The sequence below is a fragment of the Pseudorasbora parva genome, chromosome 8 (assembly GCF_024679245.1).
Source record: "Pseudorasbora parva isolate DD20220531a chromosome 8, ASM2467924v1, whole genome shotgun sequence".
NCBI classification, from domain to species: Eukaryota; Metazoa; Chordata; class Actinopteri; order Cypriniformes; family Gobionidae; genus Pseudorasbora; species Pseudorasbora parva.
The window spans coordinates 43609259-43631719 of record NC_090179.1 but is presented as its reverse complement, the minus strand read 5'-3'; the positions used below and the strand labels follow the sequence as shown (position 1 = coordinate 43631719).

Sequence of the window (22461 nt, the reverse complement as noted above, 5' to 3'; positions counted from 1 at the left end):
GAAGGACACAGCGCGCGCCTTCACCACTGCTCACGCACGCTATAATGTTGAGAGGGATAAACGTTTTGTTTCGTAAGAAGTTATGAAGATAATGCCCGGTTACATCCTCTCATCTTGACAGCGTTTGTCCCAGGCACTTTTTACTTCAACTGCGCCTGACAGAAGAATTTATTTTTCTGAGATGATTACACTTTGCAACAAATAAATAGCTTTTATAAAACCGTATAAGTCCTGGTGGCCGTTGAGAGTTACTATGGCATCCGCGAACACATTCAACTCCTGGAGAAAACAGCGTCGATATTTCTGAAGCGGCAGACAAACTGCTCTGTGATGATTGCGATTGAAAGTCAGCTCATGTAAACCCCAGATCGGTTTAGATAACGTCTCTCTCATGTAAACAGTCCACTGAATCTTTCAATCGGAATTATTTTAATCGGAATGACAAAAAAGTGTGCATGTAAACGTGGCTAGTGTTAAAACGACAAGTTAACAACAAAAAGATACATTAGAAATCAAAATGTGGTTCAGTGGATTTTCCCAAATCAAAGGTCATCAAAGCCCAGTTTGGCCATCTCTGCTCTGATGGATGCAATCACATCTTTTGCTTCACATTATGAAAGCAAATGTCTCTTTAAGTCAACTTTAAGTATTTATCTTTAAGTGTTGTTTAAGCATATTTCCTGAAATTTACAACATCCATCTCCACAAATAACTGATAAGTGTCTTAACATGTTAGCTCAATTACATCAGATGATTTTTAATAGGATGCAACTGGAATCTAATAATTTTGATTGCATGTTAATACAACAGCTTCATCTGTAGTTTGTCAAATGACCAGTAGGGAGCAGCATCATATTAGAAATCAGCTTCACAATGATTAGATATGACATGTATTTATTCTAACGATTTTTGGGTTATGTGCCATGAAATTTGGTCCTATAAAATCCCAACATTGATCATGTGTGTGTATGTGTGTGTGTGTATATATATATATATATATATATATATATATATATATATATATATATATATATATATATATATATAATTTAAAGTTTTATCCACAATCAGAACAGCACTTTGAGACTAACTACTCCTGAAAGAGCTAAATCCATAAAACAATTTGTCTTACAAGAAACCCATAGCCGGTCCAGGACGGGTGTGGTGACCCCGAGGGGGAAATTGGACTGGAGGATAAAGTTTTGTCCAAATAATTTCTGGGTGGAGGAATTTTAAAATGGTCTAAAAAGAAATCAGGCCTCTAATTCTGCGGCGCAAGATTTGCTACCTAATGCCCGAAACAATCCTTTAATTCCTGGCCACATAATACAGATTTACCAGGGTCACAAGGCGTCTGAAGATAAAACCCACACAGAGACTGGACTGAGCGTCCCATAAACCAAACAAAAGATGCACACACACGGACTCTGAAAGTGATTTTCAAAGTTTAATTTGTCATTTGATACAAAAGCATTCTTAAATAAATTCATTTTTCTTCAGTTTCTTAGTTTTTACAAAGATAAATTAGCATTTCATGACACAAAAATATCAACTACAAACAGTTTATGTACAAAAAAACAAATCGATCCAGAAGTCCTTCATGAAATCCAGGACTGTACCACCTGTATGTGAGTTTCTGAGGCACTTTTATAATGTTTGTGTGAAAAATAAGAGTTGATCATCATCGGTCAGTACATTCATCGACCCTACGGGGAGGCCCGTACGGCACGGTCAGTGATTGTCACGTGTCTTTATATTCAGAGTGAATGTGTGTGTCAAAAGTCCCATAGCTTTGTCATATCAAAAATAAACAGTAACTACATATTGAAGGTCGACTGTAGAAATCTCTGAGCAATAATTTATAAAGCGTTCATGTTTTGTTGAAATAAGAGTTTCTGATCTGTAGTAACGCCAACTCTGAAACATGTTTGATCATTGTGACGTTGTGCAAGATGTCATTTAAAACAGCAAAATGGCAGCAGCACCGACTACACATTTTCTGCTTTGATATTTCGCAAGAAAAAACCTCCTTTCCAACACCACATTCAAGAAAAGAGATCTTTTAAATCAGTATTTTTGTCTTAACCCTTGTGTATTGTTCAAATTCACTAGCCTTTCGTTATGTTCGGGATGAAAACATCCACTAAATTAAACTGCTTCAGATAAATACATAAAAATTGTTGCAAAAATCTGTTAATCAACCTCAGTCCTGATAAAAAAAAATCCAGGATTTTTACTCTTTAATTGCCAAGTTCATAAATTATGTCACTGATTTGGGGGGAAAAGCACACACAATGACTTATTTTCAATATGAAAAGTGATTGTGGACTTGGCACAGGCCTATCTAAAGGGTTAATGGTGCCACCTGGTGATCAACAGTAAAAATTACACATTTTACCTCTTCCCAACAGAGAAAACAGTCAAGAATGCATGAGTATATGGTGTCATGGCTTTGCGAATTAAAACTACAATGGAAGTCAATGGGACAAAAACAGCCACGAGGAGTAAAACATTAAAATATGATGCTGCACCAAAACTAACAATGCATCAAAGCCAATGTTGGTACTAATCTTTGACAAGTCTGAGACTGATAAAATGTACACAAAATATCCAGTCCACAATCACTTTTTATATTGAAAATAGTCAATTTTGTGTCAAAATCATTGTCAATTAAAGAATAAAAATCCTGTTTTTTTTGTTTTTTTTAAACATTTAGTGGTTTTGATCAGGACTTAATCAACTAATATATTCATGCAAAAAAAAAAAAGAGAAAAAAAAAAAATATATATTGATCTGATCCATTACAGCAGTTTAATTTAGTGGATGTTTTCATCCCGGACATAATGAAAACCTAGTGAATTTGCCCAGTGTTTTGTTGAGTTTTTGAACATTTTCAAAGCATTTTCCAAACATATGTGTCAAAATAAGATTTATCACCAAAAATCATTCATTTGCTGAAACACAGAGAAAGTTATGGCCAAATTAAGACTCAACAGACGCGGACGAAAACGTCCAAGACATAACATAAGGGCTTAAATTAAGATGCATTTACTTGAGAACCAAAATGACTGGTATTTTTTACTGCAAGAAAATATCAAAATTAAGTGACTTTATGCTTAAAACAAGTGGGGTCAGAAATGATTATTATGTTTAAATTTAGTTTATTTTTCGTACCCCATTCACTGTAAAATATATATATGTGCTCAACATATGCTTAACATTGCTTTAACTCATCAAAATAAGCAATTCTCAATTTTATTCTTACAAAGTAAAACAAAATTCAACTAATTTTAATGTACTTTAAGTTGAAATTACTTAAACATCCAAGTTGCTTGTACTTAAATTTTAGGCAGCAACTTTTTTTGCATACAGTTGTTGGCAGATATTTGTTGTTTTAAGCATGGATAAAAATATCTCAAGTCTTTTCTCTTCTTCTCAAGGAAATGTAACTTGATTTAAAAATGATCAGATATTTGTATATGGGAAAACAAGCCAAAAATACTGAGGAAGAACTCTTTTTTTTTTTTTTTTTTTGGTGTGCGTTCTGTCACAGGAGAAGAGGAACAGGCGAGGTAAACGGCACTGAGGAGCAAAAGAACTACGTTTCCCAGAATCCAGCACCAGGTCGGGTCGAGTAGCTCGTCCGCACAAACGAAGGCACTTCAGTGAGAGTTTGACGTTAGGCGTAGTAGTGCATATTTACACGGAAAAACAACTGCTGCACCAGGACCGTCCAGTGTAAGATCATCTTAAAGGGTTAGTTCACCCAAAAATGAAATGTCTGTCATTAACTTCTCACCCTAATGTCGTTCCACACCCGTAAGACCTCCGTTCATCTTCACACACAGTTTAAGATATTTTATATTCAGTCACGGGATTTCAGCAGTTTGACACGGGAGGGAAGACAATGCTAAATAAAGTCGTAGTTTTTGTTATTTTTGGACCCAAATGTATTTCCGATGCTTCAAGAGACTCTAATTAACCCACTGATGTCTCATATGGACTACTGTGATGATGTTTTTATTCCCTTTCTGGACATGGACAGTATAGTGTGCATACACTTGCATACGCTCTCGGACTAAATATAAAATATCTTAAACTGTGTGTGAAGATGAACGGAGGTCTTACGGGTGAGGAACGACATTAGGGGGAGGAGTTAATGACATTTCATTTTTGGGTGAACTAACCCTTTAAGAACATTTTTGCGTAAAGTGAACGAACGATAGTGCTACATGACGAGAGGATCCGTGGGAGACGTTCACACGACGGTCTCGTTGCCTTTGCCCGGTTTGACCCAGCCGTTGGCGGTCCGTTTGACGCGATTGTTTCGCCCAGTGTGCACGAGTCGGAGGGAACATCGCTGCCACGTGTGAAGGGTCTTGGCGGACCAAACCCACATTCCCGACGTGATTCCCACCAGAAGAGACATGAAGATCCGCAGCATCTCCGCCGCCATGTACGAATCCCGCGCTGACTGACGAAAGTCAGTCCAATTTGAAATTTCGTAGAAGTAGCATGCGATAACACAAGTGGCCGGAACCGTGTAGAGCACGGAAAACACCCCGATTTTAACCATCAGCCGCTCCAGCTTGTCCGTCTTCGTCCCGTCCTTTTGCAAATTAGACCGAATCTTAAACAGTGCCACCAGTCCGGCGGCGATAAACAGCGTCCCAATCACTAGGTATGTAAAAAGCGGAGCCACCACGAACCCCGTGAGCGCATCCAAATCCTGGTTCCCCACGTAGCACATCCCAGAAAGGTCGTCGGCGTCCACCAGCCGCATTATGAGGATGACGATGGTCTTAACGGCGGGAATGGCCCAAGCCGCGATGTGGAAGTACGAGCTGTGCATTTCAATGGCCTCGTGTCCCCATTTCAACCCGGCCGCAAGGAACCATGTGAGCGTCAAAATCACCCACCAGATCGAGCTCGCCATGCCGAAGAAATACGTGAGGAGGAACACAATAGCGCAGCCTGTGTTTTTCAGGCCCTCTTGCACCAGCACGGGTATGGTCCCCTCTTCCAGATCGCAGGAGATGCGCTCGCGTCCCACAGTGAGACGCACGATGAAGGCCACGCTGTAAATGTTGCAGCACATGCTGAGGAAAATAATAGGTCGCTCTGGGTACGAGAACCTCGAGGAGTCGACCAAGAAAGTCAGCACGGTGAAAGTGGTGGAGATGAAGCAGAGAACCGCCCACACCGCCATCCAAACATCCGTGAAGACTTTAGCCTGCCTCTGGTAAAGTCCTGTGTCGTATCCGCATTGCAGAGAGCAGCTCCCGCTCCGCTTGACCCAGGTGTACTTCTCCGATCCCTCTCCCAACGCCTTACACTCCTCTTCGTGCGGGGTCAGCGGCCGCACAGCGTGCAAAGGCTGGTCCTCGTCGCCCGGGCCCTCCATGCACATGTGGTTCTGATCGTTTGTAGGCGGGAAAAGGCTGCAGTTCAGGAGCTCCGGCCACACAAAGCCAAACTCCTGCAGGACCGGAAGACACTTCCTCTTAACGGACATGCACATGCTTCCGCACGGGCCGATCGGGATGGGGACCTTCTCCGTGCACATGGGAACGTAGACGGAGCACAGGAAGAACTGAAAAAAAGGGGAGAGAATTAGCTGGTGCGCAAACAAATCAGTTTTTCAAATTTTCATGTCTTAGTTGTTTCATGTTCACACTTGTCATGTTTGGTTGGATTAAAACGAACCCTGCTGCGATTGCTCGTTTAGTGCGGCTCATTTGAACACATGTGAACGCTGCCATCCGAACCAAACAAGCGGACCGAGAGCGCTATAAAGATGGCTCTCGGTCCGCCTCCAAACAAACTCTGGTGCGGTTCGACTGATATATGAACGCAACACGGACCGAAGACATGTAGACGGACCAAAAACAGGACGTGATGTCATAAGATGAGACGCATAGTCAGCTGATTTGACGACGCGGAAAGATTGGTGTATCCAAAATGAGTAACGTATGTTAGAGGGCAAACGTGGAGCAACGAGGAAGTGCCTCATCAATATTTGGTCCGACGAGCAGGTTTCGAAAATGCTAGAAGAAACGCACAAAAAGCAAACCTGGTTCTTCTCATCAGAGGATCTGTGTTGCCCATTAGCCGGTACAGACGACGGAACCGCCGTCACTTTTCTGCACAACGGAGGAAATCCTGCGGCTGTTTTGAATGTTTTGAACACTTTATGAGCTCTTCATGAGTTCTCAGCGGGTAAAAATAATGCCACATGTACACTCATAAAATGATGGCGTTTAATCCGCACACAGCGTTGTTTTGAGTGTTCGGTAAGCAGCTCCTACGTCATATAAGCCGACCAATCAGGTTGTGAGCGTCTCCCTGTGCCTTTGGTTCGGTAACTTTAGGGTCGCTGTTAAAAATGCCAGTGTGAACGCTAAGCGGACCAGGACTATATGTTTTGTTTTTGGGTCCGAACTAAACTAACCGAACTACAAGTGTGAACGCACCCTAAAGGCCCTTTCACACCGGACGCGTAACGAAAAAGCGAATATTTCGCGTCAAAACCATTCACATCAGCCGCGGCACGAATTTGCAACATTTCAGAGCTCCAAAACATTCGCGGCGATAGCCGAGAAAACAGGGACACTTCCTCATTCAGTAAAGACGAGCTTTTCATTTTATTTAAAAGACCGAAAAGAAGGTTTTGGTGCACCCAGTCTTAAAGAACAGAGAGTCTGAAGGGGAGTATGCTAATCTTGTACAGGAGCTAAAACTTAATCATGGCCGGTTCTGCTCTTACTTTCGAAAGGGCAATTTGAGGAGCTCCTCTAGAGACGGTAACGTTAGCAGCGCATCTGACGAGACTAACACACACTTCAGGAACCAATCGATCCAGAGCAGATGTTTCCAGTTGAGTCACAATGCAAACATTTAAGTGCCACAGACGTACTGATGGCAACACATTCACTTTCTACAGTCACAAGGTTTAGACAACACAAGGTTTAGAAAAAAATCTACAATATATAACTCAAAAGGTTAAGTTATTGCTGTCTGTAGCATACAGTGGGTAAACACAGCTGCATCTGTACAGCTTTAACTAGAACTACAGCTGTAATCTCATGAGAAACGCCATACCTGGCAAAGGTTAATGTTGAGGGAATAGCTTGTGACGTCAATTGGACATTTCGTCACCTTTGTTTCCTTGTATGTGATTGGTTGAAGCCATTTCTGTCGCAGCTAGAGTAAATAAAAATCGACGTTGGAACAAAAAAAAAAAATGTTTTTGCGCTGCAGCACATTTGTGTTCGGGGTGGAAGCACTCATTACGCACACAGCTGATCAAAAAAATACAACCGTCGTGCAAATTATTCGCACGTTAAAATCGCGGCCGGTGTGAAAGGGCCTTAGGATGCACGTATTTCTGGCGGGAAATGTATTTTTGTGTTGGGACTTTCACTGCGGTCACATGCACTGAAGCGCTCTCGCTTTGAGATGTTTGTGATAACCGAGTAGCATCTAAAGCAGCTTTAATCACGAGATTGTCCAGCAAACGCACATGGGAATCCAAGTGGGAGGTTTTCTCTCTGCGCTGAATCAATAAAACAACAACTGCCTCTGTCTTCAACACACACACACACACACACACACACACACACACACACACACACACACACACACACACACACACACACGAAGACATCCTGCAGACTTCATACTGCCCTCAAATTAATCAACTTAAGAGTTATACTTAATACACTTTATACACTCACAGAAAGCTCCTTATAGTATATAATTATGTGAGGACATTATTGTGCAGTTTCTGAACACCTTTTGCTCATGTATACCAGCACAAGTCCCTTTTAAAGAGTTTTACGGCATTCATGAGGACAATTCCTGGAATTTGGTCGTCTGAAGAATAATGAGACAAACACACAGTGTGTGTAGAGTATAGCTTATATGTGTATAGAGTATAGAGTGTGTGTGTGTGATGGGTAGGTTTAGAAGTGAGTCTGTGTGTAGATGACTACGGTTTTGTGTGTGTAGATGGCTACAGGTGTGTGTGCGTGTGTGTAGATGGCTACAGTCGTGTGTGTGTGTGTAGATGGCTACAGTCTTGGTGTGTGTAGATGGCTACAGTCTTGGTGTGTGTAGATGGCTACAGTCGTGTGTGTGTAGATGGCTACAGTCGTGTGCGTGTGTGTAGATGGCTACAGTCTTGGTGTGTGTAGACGGCTACAGTCGTGTGTGTGTAGATGGCTACGGTCGTGTGCGTGTGTGTGTAGATGGCTACGGTCGTGTGCGTGTGTGTGTAGATGGCTACAGTCTTGGTGTGTGTAGATGGCAACAGTCGTGTGCGTGTGAGTAGATGGCTACAGTCTTGGTGTGTGTAGATGGCTACGGTCGTGTGCGTGTGTGTGTAGATGGCTACGGTCGTGTGCGTGTGTGTGTAGATGGCTACAGTCTTGGTGTGTGTAGATGGCAACAGTCGTGTGCGTGTGTGAGTAGATGGCTACAGTCTTGGTGTGTGTAGATGGCTACGGTCGTGTGCGTGTGTGTGTAGATGGCTACGGTCGTGTGCGTGTGTGTGTAGATGGCTACAGTCTTGGTGTGTGTAGATGGCAACAGTCGTGTGCGTGTGTGAGTAGATGGCTACAGTCTTGGTGTGTGTAGATGGCTACGGTCGTGTGCGTGTGTGTGTAGATGGCTACGGTCGTGTGCGTGTGTGTGTAGATGGCTACAGTCTTGGTGTGTGTAGATGGCAACAGTCGTGTGCGTGTGTGTGTAGATGGCTACGGTCTTGGTGTGTGTAGATGGCAACAGTCGTGTGCGTGTGTGTGTAGATGGCTACGGTCTTGGTGTGTGTGCGTGCAAATGCTACTAAAATTCCACTTGAAAACTTTGGCATGACTACTTTACATTATTGTTTATAAACATTATTAGCACTGTAATTATAAATATTCATTTTATATAATTATTTTTATTAACATATTATCTATAATACTAATTATATTGTAAATTGTTTAAAACAACTCACATTAATATGATTAATAGCAATCATAATTACTGCAACATAATAATAGTAATTATTATTTTATAAATGTCATAAGTATATTGTATTATAAAGTAATTATTATAATAAACTGTAATCAGTTGACTCTTTCCTTTGTAATACTACTAATAATAATAATTTAATTTAAATACATTTTTGATTATAAAAATACCTGTATAAGTGATTATTATTTTAAACCATTGTTTTTAATCCTTCCTTTATCACAGTAATATAATTAATAACAATAATATTACAATTGTATCATTCACAAGTAGTTTTTTTTATAGTTTCTGAAAATTTTATAATAATTTAATAATAATAATTGTTGTTGTTGTCACTCAATTATGTTGTTGCTTTCATGCCATGCCAAGATTTGGAAATCGAATACAGTCTAAAGAAAGGTGTGTGTGTGTGTGTGTGTGTGTGTGTGTGTGTGTGTGTGTGTGTGTGTGTGTGTGTGTGTGTGTGTGTGTGTGTGTGTGTGTGTTTGTGAAATATCAGGACACAAATGTGTATAATGCCATGGGTATGACACAGGTATTACAGGAGAGGGTGAAATATGAGGACATTACCCATGTCCCCACTTTACAAAAGGCTTATAAATCACACAGGAGGAGTTTATTTAGAAAGTAAAAATGCAGAATGTTTCCTGTGATGGGTAGGTTTAGGGGCGGTGTGTGTGTGTGTGTGTGTGTGTGTGTGTGTGTGTGTGTGTGTGTGTGTGTGTGATGGGTAGTTTTAGGGGTATGGCAGTGTAGGGGGATAGAAAATACGATTTGTACAGTATAAAAACCATTACGCCTATGGAATGTCCCCACACTTCACAAAAACAAACGTGTGTGTGTGTGTGTGTGTGTGTGTGTGTGTGTGTGTGTGTGTGTGTGTGTGTTGTAAACTCTCACCTTCAGCTGGCTCGAGCAGCCGTACTGTATTAACGGTGTGAATGTGGTCAGTTGGAGCTCGGCGTCGGACTGTAGCACGTTTCCAACCAAGTTCGGCATCTTGGTCACATTGTATCCCAAATCCTGACACATGGAGATGCGGATCGGGTCGCAGGTCATCTCCTCCTCGTCCCCGAACGCGTGCGCGAGCCCCAAAACGAGCACCAGCAGCGCGAGCCCGAACCCGAACCGAGCCATGACGATATCGGATAAAATCCCTGCGAATCACGGGAGCGCGGAATTCCAGTACGAGCTTACCGGAGTTCAGACGCGCTTGGCCAAAACTTTCTCACAGTCTCGTGCCAGAGCAGAGAGGGAGGGAGCGAGTCCGTTTAAGTGTGAAACGACACCGTGTCCCGTTAGTCCCGCTCCGCAATAAACCTCGCGAGCTTCCCAACAGCCCTGTCTACAAGTAACAATCCGTATCGCTCTCGTCCGTGGCTTCTGTGCTCCGATGTGTCCGTGGCGCAGTCGCGCGGGTTCTGCCCGGTTGAGGTCTAGACGGAGACGGGACAGCTGCCCCAGGACGCGCGTCAGCCAATCAGAGCGTCCGCTCGAGAATGTGGGCGGGGCCTGGAGTGGCCACAATAACAACACACAATAAAACGGAGATCATTTCTTCATTTAAATCACTTAAACTACACCCTATTTTTAGTTTATGTCCTCTAAATATAAACTTAGTATTTAGTTTTCTTTTATAATTTATTGCTAGGGTAATCCGCAATAACTTGATTGAACTCTTTCAAATTTTGTTTAACTTTTAAATCTGATGCAATGCCCATCACTAGTATACAAATATTAATTTAAAAATTATGAAACAAAGTTTTATGCGATTTTTAAATGTACATTTACTATCGTTAAAAATGCTATACAAAGTAAGTCTTACTCACAATTTCATTACATTTATAATCCATTTAAGTTAAAGGCACAATATGTAATATTTTGCTGATAGAGGTCGCTTATTCAAACAAAAGCGTAACTGAGGGTATGATGTGATTGATAGGCGGCGCACAGATATGGTCCGTGTCCTGGTTAATATTGCTTATTTCTCTGGATTTAAACAATCTTGGAAATATTTGGGATTGTTCGTGTGTGTGTGTGTGTGTGTGTGTGTGTGTGTGTGTGTGTGTGGGCATGTTTTTGTGACACGAGGACAAAAATGTGTGACATGGGTATGACATAGTAAGTAAATGAACAAGACATAGAACAAGGAGAGAGTGAAAATATGAGGACATTACCCATGTCCTCACTTTTCAAAATGCTTATAAATCATACAGGATGAGTTTTATTTTTATTTTTTTTATTTTTTAAGTAAAAATGCAGAATGTTTCCTGTGATGAGCAGGTTTAGGGGCAGTGTAAGGGGATAGAAAATACGGTTTGTACAGTATAAAAACCATTACTTGTGTGTGTGTGGATATTTTAATCCAAAAATCTTACATATTGCGCCTTTTAATCTCCAATGTTTGTTTTATAGTATTGATAAAAATGCATGTTTGTTGTTTTGCTCTGATGTTTTTCATGCTTGCAACACTAATCTTAGACTAGACTTAAAAGTTAATCATCTATTTTTCCTTCTTCCTTTCCTCCTAGTATAGAGTCTTAATGCAGCTGGCCCCAGGTATTTCCACTATCTCGATAAAGATAGTTATTGAGTTGTGTGCAGCAGGGATCCAAACTGATTAAAGCGATCCGTGTGAAGAAACAGAGATTTGGGGTCTGAACCCAGATTACAAGCATTAGATTGATGCGTCTCCTCCCTCTGTTTCGCCTCACTGGTCACTAACTATCAGAATAAAACCCCCGGCCCACTCCCAACCCCCTCCCGTGACCCGGACGGCCGGAGGTCAGCGGTAATTAGCAGTTTTTAAACGACAAACTGGGAAAGAAGAGACAGGGAGGCTGGTATCCGTGGAGCAGCTATTAAAATGGTAATGAGCCGATAGATTGTGCTTCAACAATCCCAGCACCCTTCAGTCAGCCTGCTTGATTATCCGTGAATATTCTCGGTGATCAAGATCATTGTGGAATGACAAACATAATGCACAGTATGCAGGGCGCGCAACACAATAGTCTGCTCAGAGACATTAGTGTCGACTGTAATGAAGCCATAATGACTTTAAATGAGAGTCAGTGGACGTGTGAAACACTATAGACTAATTCAGAGTCATTAGGAGTTAATGATGCACTTCCAAAAACATCTTTAAAATGCTATTTAAATGGGAAATGTGTAAAATGTGTAAGTACACGACAGCAACAGTAATCAGTAATAGCTTTTACATTAGATGTTTGGGAAGTTCATTAGAAATTGCTCACTTTAAAGCTACACTGTGTAACTTTTTTAGTTTATTCTTAGCTAAAATCACTTAGTTCTTTCAAAAATATATGTGCTCATTAATGTATATTTACTTCTTTCAAGTAATAATGCATTCTCGTAAGTTTATAATATACCATTGAAAATACATACGGGTGAGGGTTCGGATGGCGGTCGCCATGTTGCCCCTCCATCTTGAAAGTACATTTGCCAAAGAGGGACATACCCGTAAATTCAAGCTTCGCTTTTCGTGTTTTTACACTCGATGGCACTGTGTCGAATGTGAAGAGGGGGATTGCTTGAGGCTGCTATATGATGATGGAGGATCACTCTTTAGCCCCTTTCACACTGCACGTCGGACCCGCAATATTCCCGGAGCATTGCCGGGTCGCCTTCTGTGTGAAAGCAGCCACGTCCCGGAATTGATTACCGAATTCGACCCGAGTCGGGGACCTAATAACATTGCGGGACATGTATCAGAGTCGCCAAGGAAGCGGAAAAGAGAATAAAGACTGCAACGCGACAGGCAAATCAACAAGACAAAAGTAAATATTGGAGTGGCCTTTCCAAGATGGAAAGAGCTCATGAGGAGCAACAATTTTAAAAAGAACGCCGACGTTGCCTGCTTTCTTCTCGACAGGTAATATTAATTCAGCCTATTTGTGTATATTGGAAGTTTTATTGTTGCTTGGCTAATTATATCATGGTGTGCTGTGCATAACACTAGAACGACGTCTAGGATAGTTTTCCTCGCGTCAATGATGAAAAAGTATGTTTACCTTATAACATAAATCCGTGTTCTATGACGGATAACATGAGATTAATATTTTAATTGCATTATAATTTGTTTGCCTTACGCTAGTGGTGTTGTACAATATACAGAATAACGATAGCACTGATAAAAGTTACTTTACTAAGAGCTTGCATTCGTCTGGGAACCTGATCGCTGATGTTAGCAATGAACTGGTTAAAAATAACGAAAACGTAAAACTATTATTCATTTTACATAGATTAATTTGATCATAGATCATTTGGTAAATTAAATAACTGCAAATTATAATAGTTTTCAAAAATTACCTCATCACTCGAGTTGAAGCAACACTCACCGAAGAGGTCGAACTGGAAGCCATGACTAAATCGGCCACCGTAAGAGTTGAAACGAAATCGAAATTGAAAGGAACAGAAACTATTATTCACTGGATGGTCATATACCTTTTCACCACTAGATGGGGGAAAATATCACACAGTGTAGCTTTAAGTCCCCATGAAATCAAAATGGAGGTTCAAGTATGTTAGCCTTACTGACAAAATTTGCATCTAGAAGATATAAGCGTTCTAAACTCAGGCTGCGTCTGAAATCGCGTACTATGTGAGTAGGTACTACATTTGAATTAGAACGTACTTCGCGACCGTTAAAAAAGTACGTTCTATATAGTATGAATACGGGTAGTATGAATGGAGTCGGACGTACTACATGCGCCATGATGGAATTGTCACGTGATAGACGCCGTCATGACAGCGCGGAGATTTAAAGAGCCCATTCCACCCACTGCACACATTCGCGAGCGATGTTTTTAGATCTGCTTCGCTTTTATCTGTGTTTTTACATCGTTCGAGCTCACTATCCAGAGGAGGCGTCGGTCAGCTCCTCGCAGGTCACGCCTACGTCGAGAGCTTGTGCGGAATTTCTTAAATAATGCAAGTATTATAATTTATTTAGCTTTTAAATATTACCTCAGAAAAAAATGTGTGCATGTCTCTATTAATGGAGCTACAGTGGTCCCTAGAGGCGACACCCACCGACCACTGGCACACTGGCTTAGGCTGAGTGTGAATTTGTGTGCCAAACATTTGAAATTATAGCTACATAATATATTTGAGCTTCATATTTTACAAATTATTTACTTCCAAGTGGAAATCCAAAAATTACCGAGATCGTAAAGTCTTCATCTTGTACACGCTTTAAAAGAAACATATAACGTTAACGTTATTGAACTATTTTAAAGTGATGCCCTGTAAATGAGATTGCTAGTATCAAAGTCCCTTTAGATCTTTTTGAAACCTGTGAAAGTTACCTTACCGAAGCTGCTGAAGTTAAACTTCTTTACTCGTGATGACACTATAATAAAAAACATTTTAATACCTTTCCTTTTGGTGGTGTTTTACGCTCTATATGGCAAAGTTATGTGATTTTATTTTAAAGGGGGGGTGAAATGCTGTTTCATGCATACTGATCTTTTTACACTGTTAAAGACTTGGAATCCCATACTAAACATGGACAAAGTTTCAAAAGTTAAGGTGGACGTTTGATGGGAGTATTTCTTTGTCAAAAATACTACTTCCGGTTAGTCATAAGTTTCGGCAAGTTTTTTGAGATCATGCGTCCCCTTTGACGTTAATGGGGGCGGAATTTCCTTGTATGGGCCTTACGGACAATTCTACCGGAAGCGCATGAGAGAGAGAGAGAGAGAGAGAGCGAAAGCAACAGCCTACGCCCATCAAAGCGCTGGCTTGTAGGATGCTGGACAGCCATCAAAGCGCTGGCTCATTAGGCTGCAGCACAGGTGACAATTACACATAGCACATAACAATGTCACCAAAAAAGTGCGTTTTTGGTTGCCAGACCAAGACAGTCCTGCACAGATTCGCCAAAAAACCCCGCGTTAAGGCAACAGTAGATGTAATTTGCTTTTCCGGATCAGCAACTGAGTTGCGCGAATGTTTATATCTGTTCACTGCATTTTGGTGCCGACTGTTTCATAAACAAGGCCCAGCTCGACGCCGGATTTTCCCGATCGCCTAATGCTGAAGGATGGAGCAGTCCCAACGATAAAGGTCCCAACGGTAGAACCGCAGGCGGTGAGTGAGACTGCTTCAAATGTCTGTGTTTTTCCCAATGCCCATCAAGTAGCCCAAACATGATCACGTATAGTTAATTGATCAATGGAGCATGCGATGTGTAGTGCGTGTACATTTGTTTAGCTGGCCACTATATGTGTAACTTTATGTTTGTGTATTGTAAAAGCACTCCAAACAACAATACACAAAGAGGGGGGAAATATGTTGAACTAAATAAGCGCGCTTCTTCATTCAAATGCGCTACTGTTCCGTGTCTTTCTATGTAAACACTAACTTAGCCTGCCGTGCAAAACCAGTCCGCTTACTTGTCTACACAAACCACGCGTAAACACACAAACACACGTGCACAACTGCACTTTCCACATGTACACCTTCAAAGACAAAAATACGACGATATAATTCAAGTATAAATATGTAAATAACACAAGCCGCTAAGCATATTATATAGTTAGTGTATAACTTGTACCACATACAGACGTCCTGCTCTAGTCGTTTTTGCTGCTGCTCCTGTTCAACTGCAGCCTCTGGGTCTGATTCCGGATCATAGATGTATGGCTGTATCTGATTAAAAGCCATATTTTTATTTTGAATAAAGTTTTTTTCCCGCTGTTAGGGATGACACAGCTTTACGACGCACTCGACACAATAACAGCGGCGCGCACTCGTCATTATTTAGCTCCGCCCACACGATACGCCCCACCCGCTCGGCTTTTTCCGGAAAGACTCGGAACAGCGCATCTTTCTTATATAATTATAAAAAAAATAAAGACTTTTCGGAGATATGCAGGATGCAATGCTACTCTATAGGTACTCAAGATTGACATGACACTGACTGAAACTGAGTGTTTCACCCCCCCTTTAAGCTTTGTAGCCTACGTATCCATTTGAAAGTTAAATACACAAAAATAAAGCAAATACATTTTAATGGTGTCTGGAGTGTGTGTTTTTCTCTACAGTGCAGCACTCGTATTCAGAGTTAGACAGCATATTTTTCAGATACAACTGCAATTAGCTTGTTTCAAAAAAACATCCAAACATACAGAACGCTTTAAAAAAAAATACTCAAGGCCATATATTAAGCACTTTACCACTGACAATCTAGCTACTATAAAGCCCTAGGAATTAAGTGTTTTGTAATATAACTTGCTAAACAGCATGACGGTGAATTTACAAACAAATGAAAAGACACACTGTATCATTTGATTACTTTATTAACATCATTGTTTAGCAATTATTTCTAGTAATGTTAGCCAAAGGAATCTTTTCTTTCTCTCACTTCTCGGTTAAAACATGGGTGGGTGTGTTCATCAGCCCCTGCAAAATCAAGACAGATTTGAACATGTGATTAACCATGGTCAGTCTATTAATGCTAACGGTACATGGACAAGCTGAGGTAACTTAAACTTGTTAACAGTAGTTTGCTATGTAATCAACAACATTTGATAATTACAACACTGGTAAAGGAGAAATACATCGTTTTAATTTACTGAAGTTGTGTAACTATCTCATTAAACTGCTAAACAACGAACGTCTTTGTTTAATGAAAACAGTGCTATCGGTAGCTGATTTACATTAGTCTGATAATGATAAAACTATAATTTTTCTGATTTGGCTGGAAAAGGACACCCTTACTTTACATCCTTTAAACTTCTAACAAGACAGTCGTTTACTTATGATGTTAAACAAATACAATTTAAGCACAAATATACAAAAAGTTGTTTCTAAAGTACTTACACTTGAAAACAGCTGCATCTCCGTTTTCCGCCATTTTCAAATATAACGAGCTCCTCTCTCCCGTGGCATCATGGGATAATAAAGTGTCCATCGTATGCGCACTTCAGAATCTCGCCGGAAGTAGTATGCCATCCGGGTACTTTTCGCATACTGTTTTTCGGTGAATTCGGACATACTACTCTGCTCACGTACTGTTTTTCGCCTACTATATAGTATGAAATTACGCGATTTTGGACGCAGCGTTTGTCTCTCACTTACGCCAATATGGATCAATGATATTGATGACATCACTCTGCACTTCAATTTGTCATCAGCTTTTCTGTCCAATGAAATGCTCTCTAGAATCTGAAGCCCCGCCCTCTACATTATAAACAGACACTAGCCACGTTTACATGCACACTTTTTTGTCATTCCGATTAAAATCATTCGCATTGAAAGATTTAGTGGACTGTTTACATCAGACGTTATACCCAACGTGCAGCTCTTCTGTCAGAAGTCATTCAGAATTGAGCTTGCGTGTATATAATGTGCGTGTCCGGCGTGAGATCCTGAGCTTCAGTCCTGTGTGCGACCCGCTTCAATCAGAAATGTCGACGCTTTCCTCTCCAGCAGCTGGAATGCGTTCACGGATGCAATAGCAACTCTCAACGACCACCAGGACTTAAATAGCTTTTAACCTTTATAAAACACTTTATTTGTTGTAAAGTGTAATCATATCAGAAAAATAAATTCTTCGGTCAAGGGCAGTTGAAGTAAAAAGTGCCTGGGACAAACGCTGTCAAGATGAGGGTGTAGCCAGGCTATGTCTGTGTCATTATGCCAACATTATTTTTATAACATATATATAACTTAATAAAAAGTTTAACATTACCCCTCAAAAAAGTAACTTTTCTCTCTTGTCAGCATTCGTTGTGTTATGAGCGCGGCGCGCGCTCTTCAGTGGTGAAGGCACGCGCTGTGTCCGTCATATAAGGACTAAGGATGGGCATTTCGGTCAATTTTTCATTTCGATCATCGATAGGTCTCAAAAACGAGTAATCGATTAACCGTGGGCGGGGCTTGTGCGGGGGGCGGGGCGTCTCAGTCATTAAGATATGAAACTATTTTAATGAAGTTATGAAAATGTATGTGACAAAAACATGAGATGTCTATGTAAATATGAACATATGACTATAAAAAAATAACGGTTACATTATGATGCATAAATGTCTTAAAGAGAAAGAAACTAAACAGGCCTGTCTCAAATAACCCAGTCAATGATATCGGGCATTGTATTTGAGCTGCAACTGTGAATACACCACCCCGTAGAGCTTTGCTAGAGAATTAATAAACTCAGTCAAACGCAACCTATATGAGATTAATCAGATATATGCCTATTACAATTTACATCTGCCCAAAAGGACGCAAATGCGCATGTGAACTTGGCCAACAGGCTTGAAAACGAAACTCATTTTGAATGCGCTCGTCAACGCTAATACACGGGCAACGAAACCACAGATAATTTACAACACTTTAATCGTGTTCTTATTATAATTCTATGTAGCCTACATGATAGATTAGCGCTGCATATCATTTTATTTTTCATGATCAAAGTGAGAACAGCGCGTTTTTGAATCCATGAGAAATATTAAACAGATCGACTTTAAAAAAAATGAGTGACACTTCTGCATTATTATCATCAATGATTTTGAAAAAGAAATAGCCTATCTAAAAATAATATGGCCGTCTCAAATAACCCAGAGTCGATAATGTCGGGCTGTTTGCATTTGAGCTGAAGCTGAAGAGAATGAACACCAGCCGAAATAACGGCAGCGCTTTGCTAGCTGGTTTTTAAACTCAACCAAACGCCGTCCTATATGAGATTAATCTGATATAAACAACATATAATCAAGTATACAACAAGTAATCTTACAACTTGCATCTGTGGAAAAGGACGCGGATACGCAGATGAACTTGACCCTGCTCTGGTTGGGGATTTCTTTTATTAACAGCGCGCGCTGATCCACGGGGAGCTAAAGCACGGAGAATGCAACATTATATGACAATCATGTTCTCATTATAATGCTGTGTACACTCTAAAAACTTATACTATGATATACTCATATTTATTTGGTGAAAAATTTGTACACTAAAAAAATTGAGTAAATTTTAAAGCAGTGAAATCAATTATAGACACCAAATGAACTGAGTAAATGTAAGTAAAAAAATTAAGTAGATCTGAGTAACTGCATTTGTTACATTAACAAATTCAATTAAGTAGAAAAAATTGGGTAAAAAGCATTTAAAAAACAATATTTATGACTAATATGAACAACTTTTATTTCTGAGTATTACTAACTTGTATAGTATAACTTTAATTTCCTCTAAACCTTTGTAAAAAACTCCACAGTCCACACAAACACATTTATACATGACATAAATGGCCTTTATTGTCGAGTACAGCAATAACGTTACAGCATATATTACTGTTTTGACATGTAAAGAATAACAGTTATTTTACAACATTTAAACTCATGTAACAAACATTTTAGAAGTAAAAATTAAACATTTTAAAAGTAATTCAAGTGTAATCAACTGGTCAGATATCCCATTTCCACCGTATCAGCGCTGTTCCTCGAGCCTGAGATGGACTAACGTTAACGGTCTGCGGGTGGACTTTGAACTTGAGACCGCTGTCCTGCGTTTCATTCGTAGCTGAAATGCTGCGAGGCGCCAGACTCCATAACCTGACAATAAACAAACAGTGCCCAGTTTTAATAAGATTTTATCATCCAAATTCATTATATTCATTATCTTTACGAATAAAGTTGTGTGTTTTGAGCAACACAGCAGGCGTTTCAAAGACCAATGCCACACGTTAACTTAAGGTGACTCACACTGTCCCTGTATGTTGTTTTGAATTAAATAAAATGCCTTTTAGCACAGTAATGATTATTTAGATAAAAAAAAAACATACAAACCTGAATTTAACAGAGGAAATGCCCCAATTCTGCGACGCTGAGAAGAAGAAACTGCTCTGGTGACTAGGGCTGGGAATCGATTCCAAAAAGAATCGATTCCTCGATTCCAAGGCGTTGGGAATCGAGAGTCGATTCCAACGTTTGGAATCGATTCCATCGCATGGAATCGACTCCTCTTTATTCACTTGTCTCTCGCTTACTAATAATGATTGGAAGTCTATTTATTTTTTGCAAAAGGTTTTTTTGAACAGTTAGTTTAAAATTACGAGTTAAAAATAAAACAATTCAGCGTTTTTTTTGCGTCATTGTGTGATGACGTCACTAAACTTAATTCTAACTACTTATTTTTATGGTATGAAACGTTCAAATCGAGCCATATGAGAACGCATATCGCTGATTATTACTATACCTTTCCTTCACTTAGTTTAATAGTGTTTATTGTCATTGCTTCCTTCTGTGATCCTGCATCGTGGACAAGTTTGCTACATTTTGCACACAAAAACTCTATAATTTTAAATTGTGAAATGGTTCTGTTGTCCACAACGGTAGGTTTTGAGCGCTGCTTACAGATGTAGATGTGAGGGTCTTATTTTAATTTTCTATTTTCTTTTATTTTCATTAATCCATTGATAACTGAAAGAAAATGCGCCTAGACTAGAGTGCAGCTTAATGACCGAGTCTAATGTTGCTATAGTAATGAAAACAACTTGCTCGCGCATCTGATAAATAAACTGCGCAATCTTATATTATTGATTTTGTTAATATTGTGGTTATTTTACCTCGTACATTCTGTGCAAGCACTTATTTGAATTTAACTTAACTGTGCACATGCATTTTAGACATGTCATGTAGTTTTAAACATTCAATAAATGCACATCCATGAATAATGTGCTAACCTTTTGATTTATTAGGCTAAATCGCATTTACTTCTGGGCTACATGGGCTATTTCAGGAAAATCCATCATTTAAAATTCATTAGTTAGAGTTAGAGTTATGGAAATGTATCATCATTTTACAAATACATTTTCGGAGAAGGATACTTTCTACATCCTTGTATCCTGCGGTCACTCCGGAACTAGGTTCCTCCATCAATTTTGTTTAAAAAAGAAGAATCGAAAAGGAATCGAAAACAACAGTGCGGAATCGATTCTTGGAATCGACTCCGTCGATTCCGGAAACAGGAATTGGAATCGGAATCGATTCCAAAAATTTCGGAATCGACCAGCCCTACTGGTGACTGAGGAGAATTCAAATATCTGCACTCACTCAACCGTCGAGCTGTCGTTACGTCAGAGAGTGGGGGAGGGGCGCATTGTTTTAATAGAGTAAACTTACTCAATTTCTTCAGTGTGTGTTAAATATTATTAATCTTGATTTTAATTAAGTAATATTTGTGGTTCTTGAAACAGATCGGTTAAATTCTCCATTCTCAAATATTTTGAAATAAATTTCACAAATGTATTAAGTATATTTAAAATAAATAATTGGTTATTTGAATACAAAATTATTTTAGTGAAAAAAACTTAAATATAACTACAAATTTTAGACAAAATTAACTGTTGGATTTTTAGTCAATTATTTTGGTATGTTTAACTAAAACCATCAAGTAAATGATATTGAGAGATTTTATTAAGTTAATTATTACTGTGATATTTACTAAGCCACTGAATTATTTTTTAGAGTGTATGTGACAGATTGGCTGCCGCACATCTTGCACTGTATTTCATTCTCAGTGCTTCAGGCATCACTGCGCGCTTTAGTTTCACTTTATTTCGCGGTCTGGAAGGCGTGATGTCTAATGCTAACCAATCAGACCTATACAAATATATTTTTTAAAGTCGGGGCGATCATCGTTTTCATGATCGATCGTCGCTGTCACGTTCGAGTAATCGAGTACTCGACCACTGTTGCCCATCCCTAATAAGGACACTGTACATGGTGAAATTTTTCGTTTGATCGATTCATGAAAAGGTTTATCCCACTTCAAACCGATTACAATTTCATTCGGTTTGGGCATTTTTATTCTGATTGAGGTGTTTATATGAAGCATTTTCATTCGGATTTGACTTTTAAACCGATTACAGTGCTCCATGTAAACGCACCTACTGAGGCCCTGTCCACACGTTTAGCTCTATACGTATACATTTTGTACCGTATCAACTTTGAGCATCGTAACTTTGCAGATGTTGTTGATACTTAAACAGAAACATTACTACACACTCACTAAAGTTAAAAATGTCAAATCATAATCAACCACCCCTTTAGGAAACACCGGTCTGTGTGTCCTCATTCAGGTATAAAACGCGTGTAGCAGCTGCTATGGATATAATCCAAGTTGAAACAGAAGGAACGTTTGTATCAACAAGATAAAAACAACTGTTTGCATTGTGCCTAATAGTGTGTGTGTGTGTGTGTGTGTGTGTGTGTGTCAGAAGCATCAGAGTGTGTACACAAGCTAAAACTTTCCTGTTTAATTAGCACAGTGTCCGAGACGCTTAACCATGGCGACACTTTCTCTGAGGTTGTCATGGACAGAAACTCTCAAGCCTGTTTACTTCAGACACTCTGTAGTTTATTCAGGGATTCTGATGGTGCACTGCAGACTGTTGAGTTATACCTTAATGTTTAGAAGTTGCTC

The 22461-nt window shown here is 39.8% G+C and overlaps 1 protein-coding gene across 1 annotated transcript; it reads right to left on the bottom strand.

The window, feature by feature from the left end:
- Positions 1-3976: 3976 nt before the first annotated feature.
- On the bottom strand, positions 3977-10437 carry fzd4 (frizzled class receptor 4). The gene is made up of 2 exons (XM_067451367.1): positions 9919-10437; positions 3977-5593 (listed from the first exon to the last, which is right to left on the bottom strand). The coding sequence occupies exons 1-2, from the start codon at positions 10153-10155 to the stop codon at positions 4259-4261; spliced, it is 1572 nt and encodes a 523-aa protein (XP_067307468.1). The 5' UTR covers positions 10156-10437; the 3' UTR covers positions 3977-4258.
- Positions 10438-22461: the final 12024 nt, after the last annotated feature.

Excerpts from the sequence above, each read along its gene's own strand:
- fzd4 (XM_067451367.1), bottom strand. The coding sequence starts at position 10,155 with ATGGCTCGGTTCGGGTTCGGGCTCGCGCTGCTGGTGCTCGTTTTGGGG. Across the intron at positions 5,594-9,918 it reads GCTGCTCGAGCCAGCTGAAG|TTCTTCCTGTGCTCCGTCTA; the intron begins GTGAGAGTTTAC and ends CCTTTTTTTCAG.